The sequence below is a fragment of the Argiope bruennichi genome, chromosome 9, assembly GCF_947563725.1.
Source record: "Argiope bruennichi chromosome 9, qqArgBrue1.1, whole genome shotgun sequence".
In the NCBI taxonomy this organism is placed as follows: Eukaryota; Metazoa; Arthropoda; class Arachnida; order Araneae; family Araneidae; genus Argiope; species Argiope bruennichi.
The window spans coordinates 7,634,411-7,656,357 of NC_079159.1; the positions used below are offsets into that span (position 1 = coordinate 7,634,411).

The 21,947-nt window shown below is 30.6% G+C and overlaps 1 protein-coding gene across 3 annotated transcripts in view; it reads right to left on the minus strand.

The window, feature by feature from the left end:
- LOC129983684 (epidermal growth factor receptor kinase substrate 8-like) overlaps positions 1 to 21,947 on the minus strand; it is a 107,114-nt gene that overhangs the window by 7,205 nt on the left and 77,962 nt on the right. For all 3 annotated transcript variants that reach the window (XM_056093268.1, XM_056093266.1, XM_056093267.1), the window contains exons 16-19: positions 19,335 to 19,502; positions 17,834 to 17,960; positions 2,776 to 2,973; positions 148 to 637 (exon numbers count right to left, since the gene is read on the minus strand). In XM_056093268.1, the coding sequence (XP_055949243.1) occupies positions 148 to 637; positions 2,776 to 2,973; positions 17,834 to 17,960; positions 19,335 to 19,502 (983 nt within the window). The remainder of the gene's footprint in view (positions 1 to 147; positions 638 to 2,775; positions 2,974 to 17,833; positions 17,961 to 19,334; positions 19,503 to 21,947) is intronic.

Consider the following 21,947-nt stretch of genomic DNA (forward strand, 5'->3'; position numbering starts at 1 on the left):
CTGATATCAAAGAAAGCTTTGACAGGAATAAAAGGGTCTCTTAAAAGGAAGCACAAGTTACCAGAAAGCATTTCAACAGATATATATACAGTATCTTTTGAGAAAAGATAAGAGAAGAAATAATTGGAAAAAAAATCTTAAACTTACTCTTCAGAGAATCCTTTCAACTTCAACCAATGAGAAACCTCTGCTTGCGGTGACTTGGCAGTAATATAATAACAATCCGTCTTATCGTGTTCAGGGCATGTGACCTTCTTCCAAACTTTCAGCCCCCTTTTTTGAGCGATGGAATTTTTGAGCTCTTCTTGCAAAAGTTCGTAAGCAGCCTCATTGATCTGGGCATCGGAATGTCTTTTCGGTTTCTCCTTTACGTAATTATTATTTGTAGTTTCGTGTTGCTTTCTTTCGACAGATGGCGATACAGTCTGAGATTTAGGTAAAGTGGAAGATCTCTCTGAATGTCCCTCCAGACTTTCTTCATAAGACTTCACTCCGCTGAATGTTGATAACGGAGTAGTACTTCTGGGTATTTCATTGCTTTTTCGGATAATAAGATGTGGTTTGGGTAACGTGATCGGACCATTCACGTCAGCTCTTTGATCAGGTTCTATTGTTTTAGATGGATTCGTGTGAGAATCTGAATAGCATAAAAATATTTTAAGAAAATTAGCTTGGCTTATTAAATAATATAACTGAAATAAAAAATATATATTGTTACGGAAAATTTCTTAAAAAAAGCGGGCAATGTGCTGAAATGTGTGCTAAAACAATCTTACTGGTTCATTAACAAATAATAGCGTTTATTTTACACAAAGACACGAGCACACAGTCAACAAAACATAGTTGAAACGTACATAAGAACAACACTTAAGTCAATAGCAGCACAAAAACAGCAAAATTGTAATAAACAGTCGCAACATCACAAAGCACTCAGAGAGAACTCGACAGGAAGAGAGATTTTCCCCAACTATTCACGTCCCTCAAACATCTGCTTTCCCCACAGTCTATTCGCTTGAGTTAAACTCAGCTGCAAACTTACTACCAATGCAATGCTCGATATAAAACTTGCTGGTTATTCCGCACACGGCTCAGGGCTGCCTTAATACTCGAGTCAAATAATCGCTTGAGCTCAACGCAATTCCCAACTCAGCATAAAAAACTCAATAATCAACTGAATTCAGTTCTTGCTCCTTGCTTTTTATAATTTTCATGACAGGGCAAAGAAAATTCTAGAAAGATCATCCTAACTCTTTTCCTAATGGACCAGTCACCAAATTTAATGAAGATTCTGGAATCACCTACTTTGATGCCAAATTTGGTCAATTCTGTCGCCAAAGTCGGGAGTTATTGATCCGGCATCCATTCAACATCCATCAGAGCTATATATAAAACTGTCGTCTTTACGATGGAATTAACTGCTCTGGGAAGCATCATTGCAAATTCATGAAAATATCTTACATTTACTGTCATTATTTATCAATAATCCAATAATAAGCTCGCAAATCTGCAGGATACAGAATTAAATTCAATATTTCTTTAATAGTTTTATATAAAGATTATACACAATGTAAAAAAAGTATTGTGTTTCATAAAGAACAATACTTAGAAAATGATTTCTCCAATAAATTTGCTGTGTAGGTAGGTGAATTAGATGGACAGCCTATATAGGATTATCCAAAAAGGAGGAACATATATAAAATATTTATTACTAAGTAGCTGCCTTTGCCGACCAGCTGATTCGTTGGGATTAATGCAAGCTAAAATTTTTACTTAAATATTTTATGTAACTGGGTCTTTTAATAGTTTTTTTAGTTTGCGGACGTGTAATATTAACGTCCCGTTTTTGTAAAGCAACTCTGGAGCTGTATTGGGACGGATCTCGTAATTTTGAATTGAGGTCAGATGACAAGGGAAAAGCTGGTACTGCCCTTTCCAAACTTCTACACCACACCATCGGGAAAACATTTGGCTCTGACAGATTTAACGTTACATGTCATGCTTACACAACGGTTCTTCGGTGGAATCGAATAGCTTCTTCAGAAAAATAAATTTAAGCTACAAGTTCTGATAGTCATGCATCGCGTACTATTACAGAAGTCTAAAATCATTCTGTTATTATACTACGAACTCTCTAATTTTTTTCAACTATCGTACAATTTGAATTTTAATTACAGTGTCAATGATTAAACTTCATTTAATACAAAAACATACAGTAACAGTTATATTATACACATTTTTTAAAAAATGAAGAGAACTAGATAGACAAAATTCGGTTCACAGATTTAACATCTATATTATGAACATCTATAAAATTTTGAGCTAAATCCAACAAAGGGGTGAATGTTTGTTGGTCTGTACTTCTAGCATATAAATGCGATAATTTGAAAACGCATTGACTTAAACATATCAAATTTGATATGTGATTTTGAGACTACAATTACAATTCTATATCAAATCTGGTTTTCAATCATTTGGGAAAAACACGTTTAAAACACATATTCGATTTTTGGATACTATTAACTGCATACTCGCCAAATATCAATCAATATTTGGCATCAATCGCCAAATATCACATGATGCATTCCAAATTCTCGTCAAAGGTTAATATTATGTACGATTGTATGCCAATCCCATGCAAGATAATTTTTGTGGAGTTTGGGGAATAACACCTTTATTGGAAAGTATGAGAGAAAGTTTTGGGGAGACCATTGGTTCATTTTAGAGAACAACTTGTTGCATATTACTCAATTCCTAAATTACAAAGAATCATCTTACGTTTGTCTTTGCTCACTGTCGCATAATCCAGCAAAGTGTCGAAATCAGGCGGTGGAGGTAGCCAATAGGGTGGTGAATTCTGAGGAGAACGGTGGAAAATTGGCGATCCAGGACCCGCATACTCGGCAGGGGGGAGTGGTAACTCCTCTCGAGTGGATGGCATCTCAGGCACTCGAAGGATTTGTCTTGGACTCGCATCTACAAAGAAAATATTTTCAAGTGATTAAATTTGGGAAAATAATCCTTTGTCCCTACTTTTGAAGGAACTGCTTGTGAAAGATTTATATTACCCATTATTTGCCAGACGAATCTATGAGGGATACAAAATCGTAATCAATTAAAAATCCATTTGGATTTATTATTATCCAGTCTTTAGCTTATATTTTCAACTGTTATATGAAATCGTGCAAAGAGAATATTTGTTGATGTATTCGGGATTTTTTTTTAAATTTATTTTTTCATTCAGATAGCGAAATTAAAGTTTGAAAAATAATTATCTCGGTCATAAAAGAATATTGCAGTCTTATTATGACAGAAAATATTGTTGCAAATCTGTAATACTTTCCTCTTTAATAGTTAGTCTCGTAGTAAGAAAAAAATATTTATCGATATATATTTTAATGAATGCTGAAAGGATGCAGTCAATAACCTTTGGCCTTGGTTGCAAACTTTTCGGCAATGGTGACTTTGAAGACAAAAATTGAGGTTATAGAAAATACAAGAATATTGGATATATTTCTATTACAAGCCGAAATCTGGGATCCTTCTGATAAATTCTATATCCTGCCATGGAGGCTGTTTAAGTGGAGGCGCACACACGAGCAGTAATTCTCTCTATTAATTGTTGATCACAGATAAAGCTTTCGTCTTTTTATGATATTACGCTGTTATTTAATTAGTGATTTGCGGTCAGATAGTATTTTGTTGATTTCTACGATTATTGTCTTTGTGAACGCTTTGGCTGAGTTTTTCTTTCTGTTTTCTTGTGGAATAAAATATCGTTACGCGTTATCAAGCTTGTTGGACCCATAGAATGAATCCGTAGCAATATTTTCTGTTGAGATTCTCAAACTGCTTTCCTCCACTCTCCCTTTATCGAGATGCAATAACTAACATCTAGGGATTGCAATATCAGACCAACATTTCAATACCGGTATTCGGTATTTTTTAGATTTTAATACCGGGATACCGGTTTTAATACCGGTATTAGAAATTTTAGAAAAAGAAAGAAAACACAGGTGCTTCTGTGTTTTATTTAACAGTTTGATTAGAAAGGGTAAATATCACAAAAAAATAATTTGCAACTTATAAATTATAACAGTATATAAAGAATCACAAAAAAAGTAAAGGAACATCTTATTTATTTAAATCACAAAATAAGTGTAAATATCACTATTCAGTCTGTGGTACTATTACAAATTTTTGAAATGTGATCTTAAAGAACAAAATGCGTTAATTGTACTGTCGTTAAGCCTGGAACGTAATTTTGTGCAAAAATGACCAGCTGTCGAAAACGCTCTTTCGGCATCTACGCTAGTGGTGGTACTGTTAGCAATGCGCGATATACTTTTTCCGAGTATTTACCTCTAAATTCCTCATCTTCAAATAAATCGATTTCTTGTCGGATGGTTTTGGATATAGCGGATTTCTGTACTGTATTTTGTCTCGTTGAAATTTCTTTTTTATTTACCGCTAACTCTAATCTTTGTTTAAGAGACAATTCCTTTTCACTACCGACATTAGTGTCATCATAATCTTCGATCATTGAACCGAATTCTTCTGAATGTGGATAGATTTGTGGGTAAAACATTTTAAAAAAATTTACTCTAAACTTAATCAGATTTGAATTGGTTCTTTTCTTTTCTTCTTTTTCATTTTCATTTTTAAAATCATTATAATTATGTAAATACCGTAAGACCTAAAACAAACATAAAAACAAAGACATAAGACATAAAAACAAAAACGCATATTATTTTGCTATGTTCGCAATCCCTGAACATATAGTGGAGACAATTTTAAAAATTTCTAGTAAATACCGAAAAAACGGTATTTAAACTTGTGAATACCGGTATTACAAAATTGTACAAATGACTCAAAATAAAGGTATTCGGTATAGCGGTATTGCAATCCCTACTAACATCTCGGTTATCGATTTGGTGTCAAATTATTAATCGCTCAATGATCTAGTAGATTAATAGGAAGAATACGAATAGGAGTAAGAAGTTATGGAAATTTGTCATTTGACTGTGCTCGGTCGCCGGCATTACTGATATATGCGGTTTAAAAACGAATAGCTGAATCACAGAGGTCGGGCTGATTACTTGAGACTTTTCTGGTTTCCCTTGAAGAAAAATACAAAATTCTCTTCATTGAGCTCTAAAACTAAGATAAAAAGGATAATATTTACAAAGATTTTATCTTGTGTATCGTCATTCAATTTGAATAATAACATTGTGTCATTTTGCTTTCTTCAAAATTTGAAAAAATAAATAAACTGTAACCGTGAAAAAAAAAAAATTCTAACTCTAGAGTTGGATGAAGCTTCGAGTTTCATATCTTCTCGAGTCCAAAAATGCAGATGCAGTTTCGCTGTTATATCTGAATAAAAATATGATATCATTTTACTCTCTCATCTAGGAAGTATACCAAAAGAAGGTATTGTAATAATCAAAAATTCGAACTCAATTTATATTTTTGGAATTTTGTCTCGCTCTATTCGTCTGTCTGTAAACGTGATGACTCAAAACTCCTTTGAAGCTAGACAGATGATATTTGGTCTATCATCTTTACACGAATTTCTAATCACATTTTGAACAAAGTCCATTCATATGTCTGCTTATCTGTTTGGTGGAGAACGTAATACGATAATACAAAATACAAATACGATAATACAAAATGTAAAAAGATATATATAAAAGAAATTTGGTACACGGATCTAAGATTTAAAGTATGGACCTTTAATTTTGAGCCAAATCCGACAAGGGGTTGACTGTCTACGCATTCTTATGCATATTAATGCAATAATTCAAGAACATAGATGAATGGAATGATATTTGATTTAGATAAATGAAATTTGTCATGTGATGTTTGCTTGGTACTAAGATTATAGTTTTGTATCAAACTATTGTTTGGATTCAATCGGTCGAAGTAAAGGCGTTAAAACGCATGCTCTTTCTCTCTTTTCCCCCATACTTCAATGAGAAACACAAAAACTCCTGCATTGTACTCTGAAAATAGAAATCTGAACACTAGTGTCAATCCGGCCTTGTCTGAGGTTCAGAATTTTTATACGGGCGGGAGGAGCGACAAAGCTTTTAATAAGGAACAGACGAAAAGTTTCGTGAAGACTCCATCCACTAGTTTAGTTATTGCAATTATTTATTTGTACATTGCCTCTCACATTAAAAATATACACTATTAAATGATGCTGGTTATTACGTCTTTTAATTGAAATATTAAATTTATTTATGTGTTCATAAATTATTACGCATGTTTATGAAGAAAAATCAAAAAGTAAAGAGACTTTTGCAATTTCTCTTTCCAGACACTGCTATTACCCACCACTGAATTCGTGTAGTCGACAACCCTTCTATGCAAGGTGGTGTCACTCTTTTTCCCGCGTTTGTCATTGTAGCAAACTGCTAAATATGGCTGGTCCTTTGTTTATCTGAACAAAGGAAATAATAAAGCAGTGGTTCACTTTTTGTTTGAGGAAGGTGTTAAACCTGCGAACATTATTCGTCGAATGCAGTATAGTGACCGCTGTTTATCGCGAAGCAAGATCTATGAATGGATAGAACGCTTCAAATGAGGAGGAAGAACTTCTTAATATCACGACGAACTATCGGGCAGGCAGAAGGTATAGTAGCTGTTTATTTCACTCCAAGTGACGAAACTGTGAACAGTGAGAACTATTACGATGTTTTGATTTTGTGATTGGATCTGAAATCAGATCCATACGTCGTGGAAAATTGTGAAAAGGTGTCATCCTGCAGCAAGATAACACTCGGCACATTCTGCTCAACGGACGTCCGTCACAATAAAAGGGTTGGGATTTGAAATGCTGGAACACCCTCCATACAGTACGGATCTGGCTCCGAGCGATTTTCATATGTTTGGACCATTGAAGAAAGCGCTAAGTGGAAGAAGATTTGTACCCTATGAAGAACTCATTGGTGCGGTACAAAATTGTTTACAGATGCAACCAAAAGACTTTTTTCCGGCAGAATAAAAGAATTTGCGAAATGTTAGGAAAAGTGCGCTGAAATTCAAGGTGATTATGTGGAAAAATAATGTATGTTTCTGTTTTCTATCATTAAAATAAATGTACTTTTTCTCAAATGACACTTTATTTTCTGACTCTTCCTTGTACTTAACCTGTCGGTCTTAATGATCATACACATCCCAGAAATCAGATTTCATTCCCGATTGAGGAAATAAATCCTACTTTTACATGAGCTATCGTAGAAAGAACCATTTTTACAAAGGATTTAAAATTTTAATCCTGTAAAAGCCGGATCCAAAGGTTTAAGAGAAATTTTGAAAAATAACAAAAAATAACAATGTCATTAGAGAATAAATACTTTAAGATGATATAAAAATAAATTTCACCAGATAATATTTTTTTTAATCTTTATAGGACTTTGATTTAGTCAAAAAGTTGAAAAGTCATTCGAAGTTTTAAATATGAAACATCAGAATTTCAAATTAAAATAACAGAAAGTGGCAAACTGGGTGTGGAAACAGGGGAACCCATGAATATGGTACCTGTAAGTTCCTTTGCACAAAATTTCCCTTTTCGGATTTAATCCTTCACTCTTCACTGTTTACAATGATTTAATTTAAAGTAACGAGTTCATTCTACCCAAAAAAATGGGTAAAAGTAATCTTTTAATGTTTAGTTACTGCAATCATGCCAACATTATGACACAGCTTCTTACTGTGTGTCATTTCCATGCTAGACTTTTAATGAACATTTAATGCTTTTACTTTTAATAAAAATTATTTCTGTTTTTTTATGAAACAATTTACTTCACAGTAATTCCAAGTCATCCATTGCATTCTTTCTGATAAACAAGCATTTTTGATGATAGAAAATAAATAATATGGTCTCTTGCTTCAGTGCGCGAGCGTTTGTTTGTGTATTTTCATTTTAAACAATGGAAGAAAAATCCAGAAGGAAATACTGTAGAACACTGAAAACAATTTCAATTCCTCTACAACCGTGAAATATATGAAAATTAGGGTAGTTCTAAAGATATTTTAAAATATTAATTAAAATTCATTAACTGGACCCGTGAAATTAAAAATTAATTAACGGTAAATATAAAAAAAGATTAATAGTTCAATTGGTATAATAAACAGATAACTTTCTGAAATCTGAAATGATCAAAAACTTATTTTTGGGCTATTATATTTTGGGAAGTTTGGGGGGGGGGAATACCAAAATATTGCTTGATTTTAATTTGATTTATATTCTAATTAAAATTTCAAAAAATTACTCCGTAATGAATATTCCAAAGCTCCAAAGACAATTTTGGTAGTTCTATGTCTAATGGTCTGTCTTACAGAGTGAAAATATACATTTTCCTTTATTTTCATTAAAGATGAAAAGTACTCAGATATTGAACAGAATATTTCTTCTTTAGTTTGAACAAGGGAAGAAAATCGTGGCATCAGTATATGACAGATTAATGAAGACGATTCGAATTTCTGAATCATCTATAATTTCAAACCCTTCTAGTTCGCTTGCAAGATGTCAGGAAATCATTCATACCTGTGTTTTTACAACAGTTCATAACATTTTAAGATTTAAATTTTCTGTATCTCCATGGAATTCCACAGCCAAAAATGAATTTCCGCTTTTGAAAATTCCCGAAGTACATTATATTTAAATTCCTTTGAAATTTTTATCATATCTGATGTAGTTGATATTGTCTATCGATAAATTTTCTTTGAATACAGACAATATTATCAAAATTTTATTCCAATCTATACAGACATATCAAAATCAGTTAGACATGTCTCTTTTACTGCTGTCTTCCCAGGTATGGATCCGTTTTCATTACAGAAACAAATCCATTTATTTGTTTTGTAATTTCTTAATTTGTTTTGAAATTTCTAATAGCCTGGAAAAACAGTTCATTGTATGGGGACTTTATAATTGTTAGAATCATTTTATGCTCATCCTCATAAACATCCTTTGGTCTAAAGGCTTTTAGATCTTTTTAACAATAGATCCGCCTTTAGCCGTCTTTGGAAACCAACTTATTCGTGCAGATTATTGACTTTCTAAACAATTAATATCTACGACAATAAGCCTATTTCAACGCTTGTCAATTTTTCTCTTAATTTTTTTAACGCCTATTTCTTTTACATTTCCTCTACTTAATGAAGTAAAAAAAATGTAAAAGAAAGCCCTTTCATTAACGTCCCTCCATTAATTAGCTAAGCGAAACATTGAATAGAATGCTGCTATAAAAGCATTCAATTTTGAAGTTAAAGAGTGTTTTTATTGGCTTTTCAATAATCAATAAAACTGTGTGAAATGTTAGCATAGTGATTTGCTTACATTTCACTGTATCATTCAACAATAAATGTAAAAGCTATTATTATGCTACGCCAACTTTATCTGGGGGCACGGCAGTGCAACCGCCAAGTCGAGCAAAAACAAGCGGCAAGGCCGTACCATCCTTTTCTCGAAGCAGTTCAGGCCATTTTCGACCCCCTATAACGTCGTTGTGGATAAAAACTAGAAGCCTGAATTTTCAGTAACCAAGCAGGCATTATATAAACACGGTATATTTTAAATTCCATTAAATTTGAACCATTAGTTTAAGAATTATAACTAGTCAAAGTTTGTGAATTTTGTCAGTGACTGACTGACCGATCATCAAAACTCTAAGGCACTTCTAGCAGACATAGAAGCTTCAAATTTAGAATACAATTAGTGTTTAGTGTATAAATCAAGGAAAAACTAAAATATGCGTGTAATAATGGACAGATCATTAAATTTCTCGAAGTTTCGAGAATTATCCATTTTGTCGGCAAATTCTTCGCCAAGTCGCCAAATGGTCGCCAAGTTTGTCACCAAGCTCTGGGATCACTGGCTCGGCATCCGACAGCATCCAATACAGATTACTGTAAAACGGTCTTTCTTATGATGACACTATTCGCACTGGGAAACAAAATTACAGGTTTGTAACAATATCTAATTTGAAGTAATTCAATTTGAAGCTGTGGAAGCTGCAAACGCAATGGGTGACTTTCAGAGAATCAATCTGGTAGAAGAAGAGCAAACTGATCTTCAAAGTATGATCGCAAAACTTAATGCCGATCAAAAAAGAGTCTTCGATATGATCAGAAATAAAATGGATAGAACTGATAATAACGCTGACGTTTTACACTGTTTTGTGGGTGGAACTGGAAAGAGCTTTTTAATAAAAACTTTGAAAGTTTGGGTTAAGACGTATTTAAAAAAAAAAAAAAAAAGGCAGTTAGTGCTCAACAAGAATAGCTGCATTCAAGTGAATGGATTGACTATACATAGACTATTGAAGCTGCCTGTAGAACACAAGCAAACACACTAAGTACAAGCCACTTTCTGATGAAGTGCTCCAAGTTCTGAGTTCAGATTTGAAAGAAGTAGTGTTGTTTATCATAGACTTAGTGTCGATGATATCCAACGTTACTTTAACATATATTCATTTACGCTTATCTGAAATATTCGACACAAGCGACGATCAGAATGGGTGGTTTGGAAAAAAACATCTTGTAGTTTTCGGAGATCTCTTACAGATTCCACCGGTAAGAGAAAAGTCCTTTTGAAAAAACTAGCAAATGCTGAAACTAACAAGTTGTTAGGTTCCCTCAGTATACCGAATCTGCGGATTGAACTGTTCATATACGATGAACTTACAATTAACATGCGACAGCTCAATGATTCTGACTTTGTTGAAATACTAAATAGAATAAGATTAGGTGTGACTACACAAAAAGACCGCGACTTACTCTCGACTACATTAACAACTCTCAAATCCAATTCAAATGAAAACAGATTAATTGAAATAATTGAACACCTGTCGTAACTTCCTGATGATACCGTTTGCTTATTACCTACAAAAACCATGTGTCAACAATTAAATACTGCAATGCTGAAATCTCTTCCACATCCCGAAATAAAACTTACAGCTGTAGATAGCATAGATTGCCTCAGATACCTAACAAAAAGAGCTCGTGAATGCATAAAAAAATATGAAGACGATGCTTCTATGACTGCAGGCCTGGAAGAGGACATAATTATAAAAATAGGAGCAAAAGTCATGTTAAGGCGAAATATTGACGAGAGTCTTGGTTTAATTAATGGTTCTATCGGTATAGTGCAAAGAGTAAAGGTTGATCCGGAAAATACAAAAATAATTAAGAAAATATACATTACATTTAAAAAGAACATGTTTACGAGCCTAGTCCGGTCAAAACTAAATTTGAAATTATTAATAGAGCTTATGTTCATCGCGAACAGTTTCCCATATGCATAGCCTATGCTATAACTATACACAAAAGTCAGGTCCTAAGTCTGAATAATGCACTGATGGATATAGGTTCTGCAGTATTCACATCCGGTCAAGCTTATGTTTCACTTTCGAGAGTTACAAGTTTGGACGGCTTACATCGAATAAATGTCGACTTTGGAAGTATTAAAGCGCAACAATCCTCAATTTGTGAATACAACAGACTAAGAAGCATTTACCGTCCAGACTTGTCAAAAATTGTAACATCAAAACTTACGAGAAAAACCCATAGAGACAGGGAGTGGGCTTTGAGAAAAACTGTAGCTGAAGCTCAAGTAGTACAGGAAAAGAAAAAGAGGAAGACTACATACAAAAATAAGAAAAGGACTATCTACAAAAAGAAATGAGATGCCATTAAAAACATAACTTGTAAAAAAAACCAAGTCTCGCATCTCAGTTCTTCTATCGTAAAAATTTGTTAGATCCATGTAATACCAAGTCGGTCCATTTATTCAGTCCCTACTTAAGGATCCTTCCGTCTTCCTTCTGTCTTCCTTCTGTCTTAAGTTAATACGTAATTATCTAACCTAACAACATCGTATAGTGACCATATCAATATTAAAAATCTTTTATGGTTTAAATAAATAGATTGACTTGGCAATCGCACTAAACAATCTAATTTAATATAATATGTTAATGTAAATTGCTGTAATAATGTAATGTAATAACGTAAATAATATGTCTAATTTAATGTAAAGATACATTCTGTTTTCATGCGATGGCCAAGTCAATCTATTTATTTAAACCATAAAAGATTTTTAATATTGATATAGTCACTATAAGATGTTGTTAGGTTAGCTAATTACGTCATAACTTAAGACAGAAGGACCCTTAAGTAGGGACTGAATAAATTGACCGACTTGGTTTTACATGGATCTCACAACTTTTTACGATAGAAGAACTGAGATGCGAGACTTGGTTTTTTTTTTACAAGTTATGTTTTTGATGGCATATATATATATACAGAGAGAGAGAAAGAGATTTCTAGTTTCTTCACTATTTTAATCTTTTAAATACTATCTCATGTTGGAATTTTAAGTAATGGATGATCAGAAAAGGTTACAAAATTGCCACTATGAGCGATGTAAAGAAACAAAATAAAAAGCTTTCTTTTTTATTTCAAATGGCCGATGGGACCTTGAGACTGACAACGAACTTGAAACTGTTATATTTTGGTGTAGTCTTGACCTCCATTAGCGAACAGAAAAATAAAAAGTTTAAACTCGTTTATGCATTGGGTATATTAGATTCATTCCTATTCACTTGGTGTTAGGAGAACAGCCGCCTTTGTGCTCGCAAACCGTCAAATGTTTGTCCGACATGTGTTAATAGAATGCATAATTTCAGTACCCGACTTCAGGAACTTTTTTCATATTAATATCAACTATCATTGCATTATCTTTACTTTCTAAACGCTTTGCATTCATTTTTTGGCATTTTTAAAATCCATCAAGTTTTATTATCGCATTTAAAACTTGTTAATATTTTAATGTACTTTTATACATTTTTTAAAAATTTTATTCTTTTAAATTCATATTATTTTACCACTCATTTGGCATAGTATAGTTAATACTATGTCTCTTCCTTCAGGGGAAAAAAAAAAAAAAAAAAAAAAATCCCATCAAAATTACAAAGTAATTTTGAAAAATTTCTCAAGATATTTTGTTTTTTCCATTGCAGTTAAAAGAAGAGATAAATATTTTTTATTAAAATGTATGGATACTTTATAATAACAAGTAAAATTACTTTTAGCTGTTAAAAGTTTTTTCAACATCCTCTTTGTACTTTCTCGTAAACGAAGTATAGAAAAAATATTGTAGTCTTGAATAATTTCAAATTAAGGTTTTCATGCATCTCCACGTTTCAGATCTCCCTGAGTTCCACCAACACATTTTTGGAAGATATCTGCCTGTGACAAAGACAACTCAAAAACCTAGTGGGATGAAATTTGGTATACAGTCTTAAGACCAAAATTGCAGATTTCTGTCAAGTTTTGTGCAAAATCCATTCGGCAGAAGATTGTCTGTCCGATTGTTCGAATATAAGTCTGCACAATAATACAAAACGAATTTGATAGAGATGGATAAAATTCGGTAAACTGATTTAACATCTACATCACCTATCATATTTTGTGCTAAATTCAACAAGAGGTTGGCCGTCTGTCGGTCTTACTTTCAGAAACATGTGGACGCGATAGCTCAAAAATCGAAATGACTTAAACATATCAAATCCAGGATAGAATTTTATAACTACAAGTGTAGTTTTGTGTCAAATGTTTGTTTCAATCGGTTGGGAAAAAACGGGTCTAAAAACCCAATTCGATTTTTGGATACTTTTAACCACATACCAGGAATTAATTGCCAAAAAAATCGCCAAGGATCACACGACATTTTCAGTAAAATTGACAAATTCGTGTCAAAGGTAAATATTTCGCAACTATTGTCAGGCAATGCCATGTAAGACGTTATCAGGGATAGCACCTTTATTAGTGAATATGCGAGAAAGTTTTGATGGAGCCATTCCCGCTGGCTTAACTCTTTTTTTTTTTTTTAAATATATATATGATTACGCTAAAGACTAAAGGATTAAGAGGTGATCATCTCTTCATTTCTTGTTAAAAAAAAGGGGGGGGGGCTTAATTTTTTTAATAATTAAAATTTCGGATCTTTTATATAATATACGACGCCATAAATTCTTCATAAAATATCAAACATGGGCAAACATTTTCTATCTCTAAAAAAACTCTAAATTTTATGTTTATTCGAATACTTAACATTAGGTGGAAGTGGAGTGTCCTCACAGTGCAACTGATTTCTACGTACCTAATTTTTTATTCTCTAATAACTTTGACTAAAAATGGCAATTTTCAATCTATTCAATTTTTTTCTTCTGTTCAATATAATAGAATTATTATAGCGAAATAAGAACCTGTAATATTAACTCAATTAAACTGTAATCACGAGCTTGGAAAATAAGCTATTCAAGCCTTCCATTTTGAACGACGAATGAAAGCTACCAATATGGACTTGGCATTACTCAACTGTATCCAGATAGCACTCCACTCGCCTTTACTTCGAGGGAGGATATTCGACTGGTAGCAGTAAATTTCACATTGATGATTTGAATAAATTTGATCGCCCTAGACTAGAATAATTTGATTCCATGATTAAGAATTTCAACGCCTATAAAAAAAGAAAATATCTATAGGATAAAATAATTAAAGAAGCAAAAAAAAGTTCCTTATTTCCTGATTAATGATATACAAACGCGTCAATTGGCGCCATTTCGAAATGAAATTTCACGGCCAACTTCTTTCACCCTTACTCATACATATGATTAGTTTTAATAGTTACATTACATCTGTATGGATATTCTTGAACTGCCGTTTTCAAGTATTTAAGAGCCTATTTAACGCATCAGCAGACTTGAAAAAAACATCAGGACGAAAAGTTCATAAATGATCCAATTTTTAAAAATAAAACTCAAAACACTGAATTCTGCACACACTTTTAATAGTTTGAACATTAAAAACCTTTAGTTATATACAGCATAAGTCTAAAAATTTAAACACACCACAAAATGGTGAATTTCATTAGTGACATCCTAAATTAGAAATATAACCTTTATTTCAGTTTAATCATTTATATTCTTAAGTTTAGCAGTAAAATTTTAATAAAAATAATCTTAATACCTTTTTAATATGAAACATTTTGCTTCATGCCCTTTTTTTATTCTCTCGTATAAGAAGTCTAGAAAAAGTATTGGAATCCTCAAAAAATCGATTTTGACGAGATTCCACGTTTTAAATCTCCCAGAGTTCAAAAAACACATTTTTGGAAAATGCCTGCGATACAGGTAACTCGAAACCCCCTCTGAAATAGGCACGTGAAATTTGATATACAGTCTTTATACCAAATTGATATATTTCTTTCATGTTTTTAAATCCTACAGAAACATAACCCATTTCCATGAATAGGATATAAGTCAAACTTATGCAGCTTCTTCTATTTAAGCACTCTGAGTCTTCTTGACAACCAGAAGATATCACATTTTCTAATTATCAAGTATCTGTTGACTCAGTTATGGTAAATTAAAGGTGCCTCTAACAGATTTTATTATTTTATTGAAAGAACATCCAAATTTTATACACAAACTTGGAATAAAAAAAGCTGAACTTCATAAAGTAATGAATTGGGCCAAACATAAACATAAGATAGAAGAATAAGTATATTTAATTGAATAATAAAATGAAAAAAATTAATCCAAAAAGTACTTAAGATGTTAGGAATATTTTAGAATTATTACATAAAGAAAAATCATCCATCTCGAGAATGTAAAAATTCGATTATGAAAACATTGAAATCTGCTTTTTTAGAAAAATATGTCTATACATACCATTCACAGTCATAATTGTATATTGTACATGTTTTTTTAGTTGGAACACTGTTAAACTTTAGTTTTTGTATAGTATAATTAATGTAATATAGTTCGAATTACAAAATACAAACTTCTGATTGAATTTTTTAAAAACAAACTTCATCAAAATTAAAATAGATCCAGCCAAAAATTGAAACTCAAACATTTTCTTAAATCCATAAAAAAATTCTTTTCTATCTAGTTTTGGAAAAGATAATACCCAAATGGTCATCAGTTTCATAAAATATTTATTAAAAATTGAATTACAGGTAAAATAAAAAACTTTTACAAATTTTACCAGAGCCAAACAGTTTTATATAAACACTTATTCAGTAACACAAAAAGAGGTACTCATTTTCAAAATAGCTAAATGAAGTTAAGAATAAACCACACATTATTATTATTGATGCAGCAGCTTTAAAAGAAATCAGTTGCCTTGCAGTTTATTCAAAAACATTTCCTTTATACTAGTTTGCCAGCACTAGTATTAATAAATGCAAATACAAAAAGTTTACATTTCATTTAAATCAGAAATGTTATTCTTGCAACGGAATTAAAACGTAAATATTTTATATAATTAATTAACTTCATAATACAATATTTCATAACAATCAATTTTAAACTCTGCAATAACTATTAATTTTTATAACAGGATTAAGGCATAACAAATGTAAACATGATAAAGATGTGAAGCTCGATTTCAAAATTATTTAAAAATTTAAAATAGCTTTTTCTCAATCTTGTAGAATAATTATTTGATCAGAACGATTTTCAGACTTTTTTTTTTTTGGTAAAATACAACAACAGTATAAATCTTAAAAATCGCATGAGCTTTAATAATATAACTGCCTAAGTAATTTTTTCATTCACAACAATTACTAATTTTAGCAAAAAAATAGTGAATCATTTTTTTAGTATAAAATAAAAAAAGAATAATTTTAATGCATAAACAAATGGACAAAACAATTATTTTCAAATATATACAGTGGTTTCACTTTCAAAAAAATTGATATTTAATTTATACTTAAAAAGAAGGGAGTTACCTACTTATTTTAAGAACATCTACTTTTAGCATCTTTTTAAATGATGGAATGGTTTTCATGTAACGTATTTTATTGCAGAACATGTTAACCAATTAACAGATCATGCAACTTAGTTTGGAATAGCAAAAAAATTGAATTCTCTAATCAAGTAAATAACGATATTTTTAAAAAAGGGGAGAGAATACATATATTTATTATTCTAACACTAATAACAATGATTACAGGAAGAGTAAAACTTAACTTCCATGAATTATAAAATACATGAGATCTCATAACAATTAATCTAACAATGTACACATTTGGTACGATTATTCCTATACATCTAAAGGGAAATGCTTCAGTTACATTAACAAATTTTGATACTTTTTATCATAACACTGTATCAAAATGTGATAATCCAATTTTATAACATCATAAACCTGTGTTGGTTCATTTTTATTATATGACAATAGCATATTTTGAAAAAAAAACACCATTAAAATATTTCCTCAAGCACTGCCTTGAGGGGGAACAAAATCACAACATTATTTGTAGCCAACAACTGTTATGCAATACACGTTGAAGAAAACGTTACAAAGATAGCACAATATAGCACAGACAATATTTATATGTATATAAGGACATTTGAACAAAACTAATGAACAGTTGAATGGACAAAAGCAATGAAGGTAAACAAAAGCACATATTGTACAATTCACAAACAAATCCATTTAGTGAGTAATAAGAAAGTTTACAGTTGAGTTATCCATTTTTTTAATAAAAATCTGAAGGAAAAAAAAATGCAAAGTTACATCAAGGACCAGCTTGACGTCGAGAATGCTTCCAAACTCAAACAATTTCAAAGAAAATACCAAATGCACAACACAAACAAAGTCATTATTGCACAAAGGATTGTCTCTTTCTTTTCATTAGATTATTAGTAAAAGCACAAAGGAAAATAAACTGGATGCCATTAACATAACACAATCACATGATGAGGGAGAGGTTGTGGTGCAGACATTCAGAAATAGCGAAACTCTCCTTTCTTACCCTGCCGTTCCCGACGCACCCAGTCAGCGGGTGCAGATCGTGGCCCACCTGAATTGGGAGAGCGAGAAGTATCTTGGGAACGGGTGGTGCCTTCTTCTAAATATTGATCCTTAATTGGAGAATGCTCCTGAAAAAGTTTAAAATTTTAATACAATGTTTAATTTTTATAGCATATAAAATTGATTTCTTTAGCTTTACAGCATCAGCTTACAAATACATACTAGTAGAGATGTAAAAAATATTTTACAAAAAGAATCTTTTGAATTGTATTAAATCAATATTCTTACATTTAATAGAAGAAACTACATTTTCTTCACATCAGTAATACTTATAAGTAGATTTAATAAGAATAATAACAAAAACTAAATCAAGAGTGTCATAAACAGGATTTATAGTGAATATTTTTTGCAGGCCTTTAAGCAAAACTATATAACAAAAATTTTAATAAAAATTATGCAGTTTTTCCTACACAAGCATCCTTCAGATATTATTTCAGTTATGAAACATCAAAATAATATAAGACAATATTCTTTACAAATTATTTCATGAAAACACACCTGTTATTGTTCTGAACAAGATAACACATTGTAATGAGTAATTTTAAAATATATAGCTACTAAGATTTTGCAGTTCCTTCTAGCTTTAATCACCAATCTCATTTTAGATCTCAGTATGTGACCTGTATTAGTGTTTGAATTTATCACCGATTTAAAAAAAGTTTAGCTTTTCCAAAATTATACACTTACGGAAAGAATTTATTTAATTATGGGCCAAATTAAAGAAAAAATCCAACTTTCCTTTCTATTAATTTTAAAAAAGAAATAAATTAGTATGCAAGTTCTCTCTATTTCAAGGAATCAAATAACGAATATACAAAAAGCACAAATTAAAACAGGAAATCAATGACATGACTTATATATATATATATATTGACAATATAAGATGCTCAGTGACTTTTGCAACACAAGGTAAAACATATTATGGGCCTTTATTCTTCTTCTTAAGTTGAACAATTTAATTCTAACTTTTAGAATTTTTTTTAAATTTATCAACACACTGACTTATTTTATTCTGATTTTGTGAAAATACAAATAAATAAAAATATATGCAATGACTCACAAATACAGTGTATTCATGACTCTACACATATGTATCTAAGCTGATGCAAAGCATAAATATTATGCACTTTCTATACTTGTACTATGATAGCTAAATGCAGGTATAAAAATACACCCGAGACTGACCAATTATACTTGATAATGTTCATATTATTCTAATATTCAATATTTCATAAAAATTATATTCTCAACAAATTTATTTATTTGACTCATAGGCAAGTAACATTTCTTTTTAATTTAACTACTTGCAAATCTACCTTAGTTCGAGAGCCCCTAGCCAATTGCCTAATTGGAAATTTGCCACAGATGTTTATTATATGAATGTCAAATAAAAAATATGATCAAATTAAATTTTAATAATTATTAACACATATGATACATACAGTGCTGTAGTAATTTTCTCGGTTGCTTCTTACAGTAGATCCATAAACAGGATTATTGAAGACATCATCATCTAATGCTGGATAAGGTGTAACAATAGTGTGTGGAACATGAGCCACTTGTCCTCTCATGTTTCTTGCTTTCCACCACTTACGACTATCATCCAAAACCTGCAAAATTATTATGAGGATCATTTTAGATTAATGTCAAGTCACACAAGGCTATTTATTATGTTCTCTTTCTATAGTATGATGGAAATTTTTTTAAGTAAATAAATGAAACTCTCCATGACATTAAATTGTAAATATAATCAATAGTATACATACAACTCCAATACTTAATGACTCACTACTTAAAATTTTTACAAGCATACCTCAATTCAGACAACATTTGATCTCATTAGTTACATTATCATTATCCACTTTATAGGTAAACTTAGATGAGGCTCTAAGGATGCATCAATATTTAAAAATCTGTTATCTTCTTACTATGAAAGTTAATAAAGTTCAATAAAATAGTTTTACAATGGAAATTAATAAATTCCGATAAAATAGTTTAAGTCTTAAGATCATGTCAAGATAAACAATTACAAAATCAATAATTTGATAGAAGCATCATTCAGTTTTAGTTGAAAAAATTATATTTGTATGATTCTGAAGTCAATTTTCAAAATGCTTTCTGTTCCGAAAATAATTCCAATTAGTTTTGATGTAAACATCATCATTATAACATCATTTTATGGGTTTTTAATTAGAAATTACTTAATGTATATTTGAAGAATGTGTATTCTTTTACTAGCATCGATTTACAAGTACAATATTTTGAAAACTAAAAAAAAACTAATGATCTCTTTGAATGCTTATAGATAATGCAAATATACTAATATATGTAAAAATCTATAAATAACCTTAAATTCCTTTTAAGACAGATTACAGTGATTTTTTGAATTAAAAAGATGTTGAGAGAAAATTGAGCTGTATAGCATGAATTGAATATTGTATTTTTTATATAAAATATGAAGAGCTGAAAGAGTATTGCAGTTGATACTTTCAGTACAATGATAAATGATGTTGTGACAACTTAAGTAATTTAGAATGCTCTGAACTGGATGGTATTGTTTGGAGGAGGGAAGGAACAAAATGGCATGTGCACACACATACATACACACATTGGAGTTATTACTTCAAATTTTTTGGTGAAATATTAACATAATGTTTATGTTAATTATTGCAATTCAAAATATGAATATAATTAAAATATTTTTTAATTTTAAATTATATTAAAATTAAATCATTCTAACCTAAAATCATGATTCGAGTCATGATTCTGATAAGCAGACAATATACCTCAAATAGAAATATGCACTGATTGCAAGGAACCAATATCAGATCTTGAAGGAAAAAAACCCCAAAATTATGATAAATGTGATTCTGTTGAACTTTGACAGGGTGGTAAATTTGGTGTTATGAAGGATCAAAATATAACCAGACTTGGAAAATTTTCAATCATATCCAACTCTTAACTTATAATAGATTATTCTATCTGCCAATTCTTAAGTCATACCACCAATCTATCAAAACCAGTATAAAATAGATAATATCCTGAGTTTTTACAATAAAAACATAAAATGCACATTAACGTTTGTCCTAGAATATATTTAATCTTTTCTGCCAATGTTTGTCAGTGGTTTAATACTTTTATTTAATTGAAATACCGATTATATTTGTAGAGATAAAAACTAAAGCTGTTTTAAGATATCTTACAATTTTATTTATTCCAATAAAGATGTATAAATAAATAAAATCAGTACTACAACAATACTTCAGGGTTTTCCCCCCCCACTAAAACCCTAATTATTACTATGAATTTCAAAATATTTGAAGAATTTTATAAAATGATGGGAAAATTTTTAAATCGTATATGGAAATAAATCCATACATATAAAACTGAACATTTTTAAAAAAATATTTCTTTATATAATTTAACAGTTTGTTATTTATTCTTAATAACTAATGGCTTATTCAAATTATTAGGCAACTAGTTTGAAAATTTCCAGTAATCTGTAGAGTATCTTACTAGTACCTCATTCCACCTATAATTTTACTTTCATACTTTTACAACTGATGTATATGTTTTAGAATTGTGTTAATATAATAACCCACATAAAATTTTTTCACTTTTTATGAGCTAGAAATAATGGCCGAGATAAATTCTTTAGAAGCCAAATTCTGAATTAATATAAATCTAAAATAAAAGATTTGCAATACCAATATTAATTTGAAACACAAATCATACTTTTCGGAATAAAACAAATTATTTTAACATGGCATCTTTTGCTCTATTTTTTCTAGGGGGGAAAAAAAGCACACTAAAAATTCATTTTAATTAAAAATGAAGATATTAATTCATAAGTAATTATTAAAATTTAGAATTAATTTAGATCAAAGTTTCCTAAAAAAAACATGAATCATCCTATTAAATACTTTTGTAATTTTTTTATTCCAAAAAGAAATAGGATCAAATAAAATTTATGCAATCCAAATGGAAAAAAAAAAAATTTTGAATAAGGAAGCAATAATGTAACAATATAAACAATAAATCTATAAGGTGAAAAA